We start from the raw sequence: 16,581 nt of genomic DNA on the forward strand, positions 1-16,581 counted from the left end.
ATGTTTTTTATTAGGGAGAACGCTGCTCATTTTCTATCCAGATGTGGCATTACTTTTGCTGTGGACTTCGGCATGATCTATGGACTATATTGCCTCCACTTCTTGCTCAAGACATATTCAAAGAAGTAGTAGAACAAACATTGGCTTTGCTGACATTCAGATATTCCCAGGTTCATCCTAACTACAAACGAGTATCTCAGATAAGGTATCATTTGCTATGAGTCAAACAGGAGCAAATTTTTTTATAATCTCTGTTCAGTACCTTATTTAGGCATAATTAGATCTCTTCCTCTGCATTCTGCGATCATAAGATTCCTTAACAAATCAAGCATATCAGGTTTACCCGTGTATAACAGTATTGCCTACTATGTATTCAGCAGTAGTTTTATTTGACTTGACACACCAGTAATTTGGAATTGAGCAGAAGGCCGGTTTTTATTGCATTGAGTTTCAATAATATCAATAAGTGTCAAACAGTAAAGAATATCAGATTTGTTGTATTGAGCTATATTGTCACCTAGTTCCTTAGGTTCCTTAAACCCTTAAAAGCCATGGCTCACAGTGAGATTAGTCGCCAGAGGTTAATCTCGGCTACTGTGGGTGACTTATCTCTCCCGTTATGCCTTTTCACTGGCAATAAAGTGAATTTGCGGCGGGAAGGCATTTGCATCCTCCTGCAGGAAACTTCAGGTGATTTTGGAAAGCTAGCTCTGCGTGTGCCTACCCACTGGCAATTCACTCTATTGCCAGTGGGAAGGAATTTTGGGAGAGGTTAATCACCCATGGTAACTGAGCTTAACCGCATGTGACTGTTCTCGCTGTGGGCCATGGCCCTAAAGGAGAACTAAATCCATCTTATAAACATATAACCCCTGCATAGCCTCCCCAACAGAACAGCACAAACTAGATTCCACTGGACGGCCCTGCTCCAGGGCGCCTGTCCAGAAAATGTCTGGCCATGTTGCTACCTTTAAAGGCATTTTGTTGCTACATGGATACATAGATAAAGCTGTGTAGATCAATTTTAAATTCTAAAATACTGCGTTTTGTTACATTACACAGGGTCTTCCATTAATTTAACAAACAATGTTTACAGAATAAAAATGAGATCAGAGGACTCTGCTCACAAGACGTTATAATCTAAATGTATAATCTGTTAGGAAACAATTTAAGTTATTTCAAAAGTATGATGAAAACAGTTGGTAAAAAGTTTATTTCATAATCAATTAAGATGCATTCAATATGCTTCTCTAAACATTTGAGTTTTAAGAAGTTTAAGAAATCATAGAAGGAAGCTGCAGGGGCAGGTAGAATCTCGAAAGATGACTTGCAGTCGGGAATGGGATGAGGTGATCAAAGGAAAAGAGATGCAAAGGTCAGAAGGAGAGCATAGGTTGCATGAAGAAGTATATTTTGAATCTGAGCTATAATATAGGGAGGTGTTTCATTGCTATGAATGTGTGTGTTAGTAATTTTAATTTACTTTTAGAGGAAATTGGAGCCAGTGAAGGGATTTGCATAGGGACGCAACTGATATGGAGTCATGAAATAGATGTATGAGTCTAGCAGCAGCAATTAGAAAAGACTGACGCTGTGAAAATGGCACACTGATATGCCTGCCAGGAGTAAGCTGCAGTGGTCAAGGTGGAATAATAAAATATGGAATAAGTGTTTAAGTTGTTCAAAGCTGAGATAAGGTCAAATGCAGGCAATGTTGCACAAATGAAAGTGACAGGATTTGGCAAGAATTTATATGTGGTGTGTCTTAGGCAGTGCCCCTGTGTGGTTGATAAAAAGGTAATGTTATTGACTGTAAGTGAAACATGAGGTACAGGACAAGATTAGTTTTTAGTGATGCTGGGGAATCCAGAAGGTGATTTCAGAAAAGCAATCTTAACTTGAGAAAGGAGAGAGGTCAGGAGGTAGACTTGTGTGTCATCAGCATAAAGGTAAAACTGAATGTGTTTTCTCAGAGGAATAGTTGAGAGTAAACATCACAAAGGGCCTAAGACAGAGAGGGAATGAGGTGGAAGTCAGGCTAGAGGCAGCAACTTTAAAGTTGCAATCAAAAAGATAAGATTTGAGCCATGAAAGATCATTGTCAGGAATCCCAATTTAGTAAAAAAAAATATCTATTGAGTGGTTAACTTTGTAAATTGCTGTGAAGACTTTCCTAGGAAAATATCATTGGTTACTTTGGAGAATTCAGATTCTGTTGAGGTTTTTTGGCGAACGCCAGATTGGAGGGGATCAAGTATGTAGCTGTAAGTGAGATATCAGACAATATGGTTATAAACAATCCTTTCCAACAATATGGAGGCAAAAAAAAAAAATATAGAAAGATGGATGATAGTTTGTGAAAGAGCTGGGATCAAGGGAAGTTTTTTTAAAGGATGGGAGTAATTAGTACTTGTTTGTATGAAGATAGAAATGTACAATCAGAACAGAAAAAGGATGTTAATTAGATGGGTAAGTGCAGAGTTAAGTGTATTAGTAATTGGGCAAAGGAGGTTGGAAAGTATTGGGTCAAGGGAGCAGGTGTGGGGTTGGAGCAGATAAGAAGTTTACTAACTTCCTCTACTGATGCAGGAGAAAAAGAGTGTGTCTCTCATGTAGAGTCTAATGTAGCTATTAAAGGAGAAGGAAAGTCATTTTGGCACATTAGTGCAAGCTAGAACGCTATATTTATTATGGATGCACCAAAGCCAGGATTCAGTTCAGTATACCGCCAGAATTCTGGCTTTTTCGTCAGGGTTCGGATTCAGCAAAATCCACGGTCCTGGCTGAACCAAATACTAATTAGCATACGCTAATTAGGATTTGGAAGGGTTAAATGTCGCCTCCACAGAAGTAGAAAATTTTTCACGCCGGGCTTTAACCCTTTTGTATCCTAATTAGCATATGCTAATTAGGATTCGATTCAGTATTCACCGAAATGCTTACGATGGATTCGGGGGTTCAGTTTGGTGCATCCCTAATATTTATTCTTCAGAAAGCTTTACCATACCTGAGTAAACAGCCCTAAAAGCTCCCTCCGTTTGTTTAAGATAGCAGCTGCCATTTTATCTTGGTCTTAGTAGCTTCCTGCTGCAGCTATAGCAGTTGGTAGCATAGATCACACATTCTGATGGGAAGGTGAGTGAATTCTTATGAGGGGTGGGCAGGAGAGAGGAGAGAGCTCTGCAGACTCTAGCCCCGAGAATGAAGGATGTTTTCGAGAAAAGAAGACAAGAAATCCTGTGATTCTTTTGATAGAGGACTCAGTGAAGCTTTTCTGTGAGTACTTATGGCTATATTTACATAGTCATCAAGTACCACGTTGAGCTAGTATAGGAGTTTACATAAACAGGCTGTGGAAGAAGGGATGGTGTCAGGAGCTGATGAGAGAAGCTGCAATATTTGGACAGGAATGTCCCACTTCTGCTGCTAGCCTTTGCAACTGCATTTCTGTATTTGTGTGTGAATTAAGATGAGATATGTACTGCTTATAAGTAATCTAAGGAGCAAATTTATCAACATTCATATTTAACGTTTTAGCACAAGTCAAGGTTTTTGTGACAAAAAAATGTTAATTCACAATTCTGTAACTGTAATTTTCAAGTGCAAAAATGCATCACATTTTTTTTAATTCATCCAAAAGCTGGCAAGTTAATTTGCAAGTCAATTACTGTTGTAATTTTAAAATTTGAGCTATTTTTTTTTTAATTCATGTTGCTGAGATGAATTCAAAATTTGGCATACTCATTGAAAATGAAGGATAGGATGTGATTTTCACTGCGTTCACGTGTTCTTTTTACATTTTTAGCGTAAGAACCCACAGAGCGAGTTACTCTCCTGAGATAGATCGCTGCTATCGCAGCGAAAAGGTTTTCTGCCGGTGGAAAGCCCATTGCATTTCTTTGGTTTTCAAAGTCACGCAAAGTTGCCTGCAGGAGGAAACTTAGCGCGACTTCGGAAACCGAATCGACGGGAAGGGCATTTCACCTGCACTTCTATTGTTGCCATTGGAAAACCTTTTTTGAGCAGTTACTCACCCACAATAGCAGAGATCTATTGCAGAGATTACTGGGTTCTTACCCTTAAACTAGCCAGTTTTCAATTTTCTATTTTTTTATGAAATAAGCAATCAGATTTTTGAGTTTATTCAGATTAAAAATTTTCTTAAAAAATATGCAAATTCAGTTTTTGATAAATTGCCCCATGCCCTCATGCAGTATTTGTTGAATTTCTAGGAGTTACTTAACTAGTAATGTAATGTGACCAGCAACCCTTTCTAATCTGTATCATATATAAATATACATGTATAGGCTGCTGCTAGTTGAACAAATTAATCCAATAAGAAGGCATTAAATGGATGTGCATTTATCACTTACACTAAAATGTAGTAAATATGTAAAACATTAACATGTTTGGACATTTAAAATCAATATATATGTGAATTTATTAAAAAAAACTGTTTAACTGTTGCAACTTTACTAGGCACCAAAGGTTTTGAAAAAAGTTTACATTAAGCATAAGTAAAATCTTAGCTGTTTTTTTATGCTAGGATCGATCCCAAACAAATCATGATATTGCACAGTTTATTGACAGTTGCTATACTCAATTTGTAAAAAATAAAATGGGCTTGTCACCATTTAGTAATGCAGTGTTTACTTTTCCTGCTGAGCAGCGAATTAAAATGTTCATCATAAATCAAGCACTGATGTGTTACAAATTCTCATTGGCATTTTGATGTACAATACATAATAGCAAATTGGAGTTCCTCTGCAGTTTATTCAAACATGTACTAAGTAGTACAGTACTTCTTTATCAGACATATCCAATTATTCATGATTGAAGTGTTGATGTTTTTCTTCTCAGCTAATCTTTAATTAAGAATTTTCTGCACCAAAATTTTTGAATGTGTATATCAAAATTACACTCATCAGGAATTGTATCATGTTTATTGTGCTGTACATTTTCATTGTGCTGCAGATGCAATTTTAATTTGTTTACTAGGAATTTATAGTTAAACTGTACCTGAAGGATGGAATCAGTGGCATAAGACTGATATTATTTAGGGTTTAACCTCTACTCATGTTTAGTTTTGCTGTAAAAGTACTAGTAACGCCATCCAGCACCCACAGATAATCTATCTCTTGACAAATGGCCTATTTTATCAGAAATTGCCCATGTTTACAAATCCACCTGCAGTAGCCACTGCGCACAGGCAGATTTTAGGGCAAAATTGACATTTTTGTGTATACTTTTTCTTCTATGTTAGAAAAAAAATCCACTGACTAGCAAAGTCTCAAGGAAGGATAGGGCTATGGTAACCAGTAAGAAGGGTAGACAAGTTGAAATGAAGCCAAATCACCCGCTGTCAGAAAGGCACAACTGTATAAAGCCAGGCAGCAGCCCATATGCTGGGTAACTCCAATAAATAGGCCTATGTACTGTCTGCTGAGAAAAAAGTTAGAAACCTTTCATGGTTAATGCAGGCAGAGGCTGAGTTTAATGAAACAGTTCAGAAATCAGGGCAGGTGGCAGGCAAAGGAGGAGTCTGGTATACAGGCCGGAGTTCATATCAGACGGCAAGCAGAATCTGGAAAACCACAGCATAGTCAAGAACCAGGCACAGGTTCAGAAGCTCGAATAAATTGCAAAGGGCTAGGCTTATACCAAGCAACTGGCAGTAATGATAGGCAGGCTTATACCAAGCAACTGGCAGTAATGATAGGCAGGCTTATACCAAGCAACTGGCAGTAATGATAGGCAGGCTTATACCAAGCAACTGGCAGTAATGATAGGCAGGCTTATACCAAGCAACTGGCAGTAATGATAAGCAGGCTTATACCAAGCAACTGGCAGTAATGATTGGCAGGCTGATACCAAGCAAGTGGCAGTAATGATAGGCAGGCTTATACCAAGCAACTGGCAGTAATGATTGGCAGGCTTATACCAAGCAAGTGGCAGTAATGATAGGCAGGCTTATACCAAGCAACTGGCAGTAATGATAGGCAGGCTTATAAAGGCACTTAGTTAGGCAACTACCAGCAGTAGGTGTAAATGAGGAGGAGGAGACACCAGTCAGTCAGTATAGCAAAGTTCATCAAAGCTGTTAACAACGGTGCTCTCAAAAAGCCTTCACTGGCTCAGGAGGATACAGCACAAAACAGATTTCCAAACCTGAGTAGTTAGACATCCATCTTTGTAAAACAAATTCATGGCTTCTTAAAACAGAAGATATTACTATTGTCGGAAGTGGTTAATGTTACTGCTTACCAATTTAGCAGTATAAAACTACTGATACAAGTGCCGACTCACTTCTGTGTCTAGGGGTACGATCATAATCTTTAGGCTTGTAGTATTTATAGAAAAATAAGTATATTTATTCCTTGTTCAATGAACAATATACAACATAGGTACAGTTACATAAAATAGAAGCATTAGGGAACCAGCATAAGATGTTACAAGGCTGTCCCTCAATCCTGACTGTCTGCTAAGTCTAAACATCCAAGCTCTCTTATCCACCTTTTCCTGTGAAAATCACACCTCCACAAAAGGTGGCTTTGATGTTTTATACTTTTGTTAACACATAAACAAATGCATGCAACCCCCCCTGACAATGTAAGTTGTACGCTATTTACCATATAATGACACAACTGTTTGCACAGTTGTGTAGTGTTCTCCTTGTGTTAAACACTACCTACAGTAAATTATGAGATATAATATTATGACCCCCCCCCCTACAACTATAAGCTCTGATATGGACAAAAAACAATTATACAATTGCCTTGAATAAAGAATAATCCTCTTTTCACCTAATATGTCCTTTGAGCTAATTAAAAGTTTGAAGTCAAAGTAAAAATATACTTTTTAGTAGTATACAATCCTAAATCGAAAATTGCCATTTTAAGTACTGGGATCATATGATTCACGGTGCACACAAACGAACCATACATGCATACACACATGCTTGTTACATCACATAATCCAATTAATGGACAGAGTTCTGTCTTTTCTTGCCACACTTTTTCTTGTTACAGTTAGAGCTGCATTATTTCCTGTCAGGTGATCTCTGAGGGAGCTCACAGCCCATCACTAAATGGTGGCTGATGGCTAAAGATGTAAAAGGGCAATATCTACTGGTATATAAATATTCCAGTTTTGTAAGAGGATTTAATAGGCCAAACTTTAAATAGTGAATAGTGATGAGCGAATGTGTCCCGTTTCGCTTCGTCGAAAAATTTGCGAATCTTTCAAAAGATTCGCGCAATGGGGAAAAATTTGCGAAACTGCGAAAATGTTGCACGTCAAAAAAAATTGTCACCCGCGACTATTTTTTTGTCTCCCACGGCCATTTTTTTGTCGCAAGGCTATTGTTTTGTCGACCGCGGCTATTTTTTTGTCGCAAGGCTATTCTTTTGTCGCCCATGGCTATTCTTTTGACGCCCACGGCTATTTTTTTGTCGCAGGCGACAATTTTTGGACGCTCTGCAATTTTTCTGTGGTGAATTTTTTAATTCGCGAAACAATCCGCTAATGCCGAAACGCGGAAATTCGCCGTGAATCCATACCTGCCGAAAGATTTCGCCCATCACTGTTAGTGAAGTATTAATTCTAAAAGCATAGTTTTCCTTTAACAAACCAAATGCAACCAGACATGCAAAGCCATGTAGTTGGATGGTGAACACTTGTTAAGTGTTGAAATGGCATCTGATCTTTTACACACATACAAATAGGTAAGTTATGGTAGGAAAATGAGCAACTACTCTCCAGAAATCAGCCTAAAAAGGACATATTTGCCATGTTTAGTGTAAGTCACATTTGTAACTGAGGGGGTGGGCCGTAAAGAAATTATGCATTAATTGCAAAATGGGATTACAGTAATTTAAGTAGTACTCTTGAATTTGATTTTGCCTATTGGCCATGCCTTTTCATATTTTATGTTAATGTGCTGGCAGCTGTTTACCTATTAATATGATGTGATGATAAGACCACCAATAGCATTTTCTTGACATTCTGCTTTCTTCTTAGAGTTGATATAATGGCAATTTTTTCATGTGTTGAAAATATGCTGTGGTCAGTTTGCAACTCAACTCAAGATCTCATGAGGCCAACGTCGCAGGCAAATGGAACAACCTTAAAAATACACAATTATTGTAATAGCTTACTTCCTGTAATGGCCGTCTTATCCACACCTTTGGAGACACTGCATAAGTAAGTATTATTTTCATGATCTGAAAGAAACTAGATGTTAATGTGAGAAATCATTGCGTCTTTGGGGGATTAACAAAATAAATAATAAGAAATGTACCTTTCTGTCCCCTCATACCTGTTTAAATCTCATAAGTTTTTTTATTCTTTTCTTATATAAGAAACTTTAATTTCAGAAGAATCAGTGTGCACAGATCTTGCTGGTTATCTCTCTAGTGAGAGATAACTGTGTGGGGCAACTGCCCAATTATCCTGATTATCAGTCCCAGTAGTGTTAAACAACTGCTAGTGTGGCACCGTTGCACAGATTATCTGGCAGTGTGGTGCTAGTGGTAGATTTGCCCAAATTGCTTCTGAATTATATCTGTACCAGTTTAAATGCTGCTTTACATCATCCTTCTGTCAATCCAGACACTGCACCCTACATCGTATATCAATATTCAAGCCAGCCACTGGCCAACTAATTTAAAAACTCTTGAGACTGTTGAGACTGGCCATAAATATGGAGGCTAGCTAATCTTTCTCAGCAAATGGCAATCCTATTTCAAACTGTTAAAACTTTGAAGACCAAAATACAGCAACTGTAGTGACGTGCTGTTCAGGAGAACCTGCCTACAGCTAGTAGTTCTTTGTCAAAGATACCTGTTTCTGACAAATTTATTTGGAATTGTAGGAAAGATAGGGCTTATGTGTATGAATCTAATGCAGTGCTGTATGATAGTATATAAAAATGTAAGAAAATAATTATATGGCAACACTGATTGACTAAAATTTTATATTTGGGGATTTCCACCCCAAAACATTTTTTTTTTATGTGTAATTAAAATGTAATTCTGAGCAAAAGGAGACATATTGTGTAAGAAACAAGTGCATTATACTCCTCTAAATATTTAAAAGAAAAAAAATGTTTTAATAAGATTTTTCAGGCTGATTTATTCAAACTTTCTCAAAAAAACCCATCTGTCCCATGTTCTGCTGCTTCCTTTCCCAGGGGGAGTGGCGGCACTCAGCACACTGTACTGTAGGATAGGAACCAATCAGCAGCTTGTGGGACCTGATAGGGATCTGAAGTCTGTCTTTACTTGTGTGACTGCAGGGCGTGATTTTCCTCCTAGTATGCTTCTGGCAGGAACCATTAGGACACGCCCACAACACATTTGAAACACTGGCAGGGACCATAGCAGATCTATAGGGGCCATTTTTATAGCTAATTATAGTTTTTAACACCATATATTATTCATAATTTCCTACAAAATTAGGGGAGTCAATTCTGCTATATGTCTCCTTTAAAATTTTCAGTGATTTAAAGTTATTTGTAAATATAATTGCTGTTAAAAGCAGTATAGGTGTATACATTTCTGTTCTCTGGGGCTATTTACCAAGCTGTAAATTTTCTTCTTGTCTAACTCTGCCAAAGTTTGTGTTAGTTTTTCAAGAGCATTTTCATGTCAGTAGTGCATATTTAAATAAAATCGTAATTACCCCCCTGCCTGTGAAATATGCTTTGATTTTAGTGACACAAACATTTTGTGTAACTACATTAGTGTATTTTGTCCCTTAAATTGTAATGGTGAAAACTTTCAAATTATTGACATGAATCAACAACATACGTGGAATATTAGTAGGATATCTAGATAATGAGTTGTAGATGTTTATTTATATTTACATCTTTACATATTTCACATCTTTATAACAGTAGTTCAACAGCCTGCACCTGGCAAAATTACTTTTAGCTACAGCTGGATGTCTCACAGTGGCTTTAGATCTTTGGAAAAAGTCTAGTTTCAGCAGATATCTGTTTGCTAGGGTCCAAATTACCTTAGTAACCAGGTTGTGGATTGAATGAGAGATTGGTTTATGAATAGGAGAGGACCTGAATAGAAAAATAAGCTGAACAGTTAGAAATGCTAAAAAGTTAACTTAAGGTGAACCTAAAACCCCTTTAATCAGCTGGTCTCTGCTACATTCCTTTAGAAACAGCCAGATACTGCTTTTAATAGAAATTACAGTAACAAATACATTTAAAACCAACTGAAAATGTAAATGAAATATATAGTAGAAAGTTTTTTAGAATTCCAAAACAAAAAACACTTTTTAGGTGATTATCCCCTTTAACTGGTAACATCTCTTTTATTGTAAATTAAATTTGTTGTTTGTTGATATTTACTTTAAGAGCCATCACAAAGGAATTAAGTGGATTTCCGTCAAGTCCTTCTAAGCAACCACATTCAGTTCCACTGGAGTGGATTATATATTTAAAGCCAGAATTAGTCCTGTTCTCATCTAAGTAAGTATCTGTATTTTTTTTAAACTTTTTTTTAATAAAATGAATTAATAAATAAATTCATATATACTAAAAAATTATAGGACATGCATTTTTCCTGTGACTGGCCATTCGAGAAAATACAGAAAAATTTGCAAAACACCGGTGTCTTGACTTTTTGCCCATTTTGATGCAACCGCATCCAGTTTGAGGCGACTGCAACAAAGTTTTCTGCAGCAAATTTTTGCTGAATTTTCGTGAAACGATTTGCCAATGGCTGCGAATCCATTTGTTCATCACTAGTTAGTAGCACTCCTCCAGTACATAACAGTGATCAGCGCCAAAGGCTCCTCCTCTAACAAAATCTTGCATTAAATTCCTTTTTCAAAAGAGCAAACAGACTTTTTTAGATTTTATTTTGGCATTTGACAGGGGCTAGACATATTCTTAGTTTCCCAGGTGCCCTCAGCCATGTGACTTGTGCGCTGATAAACGTCAGTCACTCAACACTACTGCTGTGTTGCAAGTTGGAGTGATGTCAGCTCCCCCCTCCCCCAAACAGCCATAACAGCTCCCTGACACCTGTATTGCTATAAATGCTGCCCTTCCATGCCCCACCTAATGGTAGATTTGAGAGCATTTTTAAATGATAAAATGAATTATTTGCAATGTATAGCAATTTAGTAATAAAAACTACACCATAACAATAATTAAAGAATCCCTTTATTAAAAAAAAATTTGAAAAGTCTCAAGAAAATTAAAGCTGATGAGCTTCTATAAAAGACCACAAAATGTAGTAAATCGACCACTGTGTTGTTTTTTTTTAAATAAACTAGTGCTTGAAAACAAAACACAATTGTGTAAGAAAGTAACATATGTTTTTGTTGCTTTTATCAAGTTTAAAAATTGATAAATTGGCCTCTCCAAGGGGAATAGGAGGGGGCATGTTCAGTTCATTTTGTGAAAAATATTACTTTAAGAACTTTATAAAGCTATTTTTTTAATTCTGTTTTACAGTATATAATTTGGGCATCTAAATTAACAGTTAATGTTATTTTGCATAATAATAAAAAAATAATAATAATTCTAAAGATTTTATAATTATTTGTAAATGTATTGCAACTTATGGGGTGGAGGGGTAATTTCTCTTGAAGCATGCTTCATATCATAAAGCCATATTAATGTAAAAGGCTTCCACTATAAAATGATAGAAGTCACTGGGGCCAAGATGGTTCATAATCTTCAATCTGCAGGTGTCCCCACAACATCATGAGGATGGTTTAATAACATTGTGCAATTTATTTATGCAATTATGTGTAACTGTAAGACTTCAGACTGTCTGACATTTGCAGCAGTTTCTGAAAACTAATTACATGTGTATGTGCAAAATATTCTGTTTCATATTAGTGAGTATCTTATTTGATCAAAATTGTGCTGTCTTCTGAGAGCATATTGACTCACGATAATTAGTTGTAGGTAATTAGTACTGTGTAAGCACAAATGAGAGGTAACTGTATTTGTTTAGTCATTTTTAAGTATGGAAATATTCATAGCACTGCAGGGGCTAATGTAGAGACCTGTTATGAGTAATGATATGATGGAAAAGACTGACCGCTAAGCAGCCAAAGAAACTGGAAAACAGATTTGCCTCGAGTTTGATGTCCCAATGTCAGAAATTAAGACACGGTACTTGAGTGTTAGGGAAATTAAGGGCTACACCATTTACTTAAAGCCAGTAAAACAACCCGCAACACATCAGATGCCTACTGTAGTTTTGACACAGTAACTGTAATAGTAGTAATAATAGTAGCAGTAGAGAGGTCAGTATATAATACATAAGGGATATAATAGAGAAATATGTTCAGAGACAAGGCAGCACTAAACAATGAAAGCATAAATTACTACTTGTAGATGGTGTAAAAAGAAATACACATCTTTAAAATAATTGCAGTTAGGGTTCTTTTAATTGATTATTTCAGGGATCACAAGTAACGAGAACATAGTTTTATAAATACATTGATTTTTACTGTTCACATTTTTTTTCTGGTGTAAATAATTTTGTGCATCTCTGTAACTATGGACCCAGCAGACCTCTGTAAATGCCAAATGCCTCACTTCCTATCTGGCACCATGAGCAGGGAATTATGTTAGAGAACAGGCCTGCTAGGTGCACAGTTCACTTCCTGTTGCTTCCTTGTCAACTATCTTACAGCTGCCATTGTCACACAATCTACAGAATATTTGCACCATATTGTATGAATCCTTAAATGCATTGTACAGGTACTGAAATTGAACAGGGGTTTTAAATTAAAAAAATAAAATTAAGGTGCAGAGTTACAAAACTTCCCTGAATTCTCTGGAGTGTGAATTTTTTTCTAAAGTTAGAACTATTTAATTTATTGAAGTTTTAGAGCTCCGTTATTCACTATTCTTAAAAACTGTACATAGCCCCAGCCAGTTTATTTAGTTCTTACAATATGAGTATTTTAATCCTTGGTTTATGCCACATACATTTATTGCCATTTTGTACTGGACTTCTAGTGGAACAAACAATTCTTTTCAAAGGAGTGTTAGAGTGTAGTTCTTATTCCCCAAACATTATGAGATATTGAATGAAATGCATTTAATTAATTCATTGATTATATATGAGAAAAAAGCAATTATTTCATTCTGAAACCTTTGGAAATCGTATAGGATCATCTTACAGTACCACTCTATAAAAAAAAATATATTTTTGCATGTTAGCCTTCATTTTATCTAATCATTACCAATGTATTTTCTCTATTATTCACACTCTTTTGTTGTTACTTTTTTCTACTGCATGTGATTACTTTTCTATGACTCAATATCTTAAAAAACTGAACACAGATCTGGGTGATTCATTTACATTGCTTTCTTAGTATTTTAATCTTGGGGAATGCCCAATACAATAAATTGTCATGTTGTCAATTTTTCCTTTAGAAGAGAACATGTATCTTTCCACATACTGGATAAGTGAAGTTACTTTGTGTCAGTAACATATCTGGCAGCCTACCAAATGTTAATTTGCTTTCAGCTATTTGAGATTAAATGTAATTCCTTCCCTGAGCAGTTTTAAAGTAAGCAAGCATGAAAGCATTTTCTGGGTAATCTGGGAGGAATTGACATTTAAATGAGTTAGCATTACATCTGCACTTTAAGGCTATTCATTTCATAGATAAATTAACGACATTATTCTGTCTTTATCTTGCATTTTGAAAGAACTCCATCAGCAGTGGAAATGGCAGTGCAGGGTCAACTGAAACTGCTCTTATCCCAACCATGCTGTAATTGGAACTTGCTTTTGGAAACGCTGTTGCATTCTGATTGTCTGGTTGCAAAGACTTTATTTGCTTGTTCAAGTAAGTATTTGTTCTCCCTACTGTCTCTATTGATCTGTTAGATGAAAAATGGCTGCTGTTATCCCAGACACCAATATTATTTACGTATTTATGACTTTTTGTGTAATATTCTTATATTTCATGAACACATAGCAATAGATAATTCTATACAATAATTTCCATGCAGAATATGCTTTCATTGAGGTGATAATTGTCATTTAATGCTCTAATGCTTTAGCATAGATGTGCTGATTTGACATGCTACTAGTATGTTTTTGCTCACCTTCTCTGTACACTGTGGTACCTGACATGTTGCATATAAAAAAAAAAGGAAAAAGTCCCAGTTTAATACCATCACTGTATACTGTATATCCTATGTCAATATGTATGACATTTGCAAAACGTTTTTAAAGGACAAGGAAAGGCTAAGTCACTTGGGGGTTCCAAAATGTTAGGCACCCCCAAGTGATTTAAATCGCTTACCTTGTACCCCGGGCTGGTGCCCCTGTTCGGAGAAAACAGCACCAGCCCGGGGTACCTGTTGCGCAGCTCTTCCTCCTTCCGCCTTCGCTTTTTTAGGACAGGCCGCGAAGACGGAAGCGCTGCAGCTACCCCGGGCTGGTGATGTTCTCTCCCAACAGGGGCTCCAGCCCGGGGTAGAAGGTAAGCGATTTAAGTCACTTGGGGGTGCCTAACATTTTGGCACCCCCAAGTGACTTAGCCTTTCCATGTTCTTTGTGCTCAAAGTGCTGAACTTACTTACACAAGGGGGCACATTTACTAATCCACGAATCCGAATGGGAAAAATTTGGATTGGAAACGAACATTTTGCGACTTTTTTGTATTTTTTGCAATTTTTTCATCGCCGTTACGACTTTTTTGTAAATTGTCGCGACTTTTTCGTAGCCGTTACGACTTGCGCGAATTGTCGCGACTTTTTCATAGCCGTTACGATTTGCTCGTATATTGTCGCGACTTTTTCGTATTGAGCGCTCGTAAACGGCGGGCAAACCTTTCAGACTTTGCATGATTTTGGAAGCCTCCCATAGGACTCAATGGCACTCTGCAGCTCCAACCTGGCCCAAGGAAAGTCTCCCATAGGGCTCAATGGCACTCTGCAGCTCCAACCTGACCCAAGGAAAGTCTCCCATAGGGCTCAATGGTACTCTGCAGCTCCAACCTGGCCCAAGGAAAGTCACGATACTGAAGCTTGAATGAATCCGAAACTTTCGTACTCGGCTACGAAAAAGTCGTGACAATTCGCGCAAGTCGTAACGCTCCGAAAAAGTCGCGACAATTTACGAAAAAATCGCAAGATACCGATCATTACGAAAAAAACCGCATTCAGACGCTTTTTGGACGTTCGTGGATTAGTAAATGTGCCCCAAGGTCTGAAGTAGCGTAAAATAATGGCATCAAATCTGGCATTCGGACAGTGCAAAATAAAACACACTTTGATACACCATAGGCTCCAAACTGTATGACCTCTACACCCTATAGGCAGGTTAAATCTACTTGACAGACTTGAACCGTGGACACCTGTGGGTAATAAATAAATATATATATATATATATATATAACAAGTCTAATGAAAAATATTACATTGCAAATTTGTATTCTTATTTGTGTGCACTTTTTTCCGTTTATTAATTTTATTATATTCCCCTGACACATTCATCAAAGAACGAGTTCAAATCCCGAAATGGGTAAAATTCGGATTAAATACTATAATTTCTGATGATCGGAAATGTCACGAAAATGCTTACGAAAAAATCGTAATAGTCACGATAATATCGTAATGTCGTTCCGTAAGTCACAAAATGTTTGTATCCGGACGATCGGAAACGCCGGGAAAACCTTTCTGACTTTAATCCTTCTGTGCATGTTTTTGGAAGCTTCCCATAGGGCTCAATGGCACTCTGCAGCTCCAACCTGGCCCAAGGAAAGTCTCCCATAGGGCTCAATGGCACTCTGCAGCTCCAACCCGGCCCAAGGAAAGTCTCCCATAGGGCTCAATGGCACTCTGCAGCTCAAACCTGGCCCAAGGAAAGTCACGATACCGAAGCTTTAAGGAATTCGAAACTTTCGTACTTGTTGCGACAAATACGATTTTGTTGCACAAATTGTCGCAAAGTATGAAAAAGTAGCAAAAAATACGCACAGTACAAAAACTTTTTTTTGTATTCGGAGTCAACCGTACTTTGATAAATGTGCCCCAATGTGTTTAATATATTGATATGGGTAAGTGTAGAGGAGAACTTTTTTCCTGTACTCATTTTTGGGAAAAAAAAATGTGTCACTCTACCTTGGGGAGATTGAAAAAAAATTGCAATATGGAAGATTGTCAATTTTTTACAATAGAAAACATCTCACACTCAGGGGAAAAAGGCAATTTTTACTCTCATTGCCATGAGGAAATGATATGGAATGCTATTAAATTTACCCCATGCGGAGCTGGAGTAGAGTATAATGGATAGTTGTGCTTTTACACTTTTTAGGTTTAGGGTAGACCTGCAAATATATGAATAGTCTGGGAAAGCAAAGTACCTAATGCACAACTTGTCTGGTTAAATGATTAAATGATTAGTGGACTTCTCACTTGCAGTTGCTAGAACAGTAATGCTCAGGTACTGAAAGGTACTGTAAGCTATTCTGTTGACACTGTCCACTTAAAGGAGAACTAAAGCTTAACTAAAGAAGTAGGGCAGATATGTTGTACATTATGTTTTGGGCTCCTGTATCAGCCCAAGGCAACCACAG

At 37.1% G+C, this 16,581-nt stretch overlaps 1 protein-coding gene across 2 annotated transcripts in view; it reads left to right on the forward strand.

The window, feature by feature from the left end:
* Positions 1-16,581, forward strand: part of kiaa0825 (uncharacterized protein KIAA0825 homolog) — a 175,586-nt gene that overhangs the window by 50,009 nt on the left and 108,996 nt on the right. For both annotated transcript variants that reach the window (XM_002933436.5, XM_018090791.2), the window contains exons 10-13: positions 15-205; positions 8,020-8,202; positions 10,373-10,486; positions 13,703-13,842. In XM_002933436.5, coding sequence (XP_002933482.3) covers positions 15-205; positions 8,020-8,202; positions 10,373-10,486; positions 13,703-13,842 — 628 coding nt within the window. The remainder of the gene's footprint in view (positions 1-14; positions 206-8,019; positions 8,203-10,372; positions 10,487-13,702; positions 13,843-16,581) is intronic.

The sequence above is a fragment of the Xenopus tropicalis genome, chromosome 1 (assembly GCF_000004195.4).
Source record: "Xenopus tropicalis strain Nigerian chromosome 1, UCB_Xtro_10.0, whole genome shotgun sequence".
Classification (NCBI taxonomy): Eukaryota; Metazoa; Chordata; class Amphibia; order Anura; family Pipidae; genus Xenopus; species Xenopus tropicalis.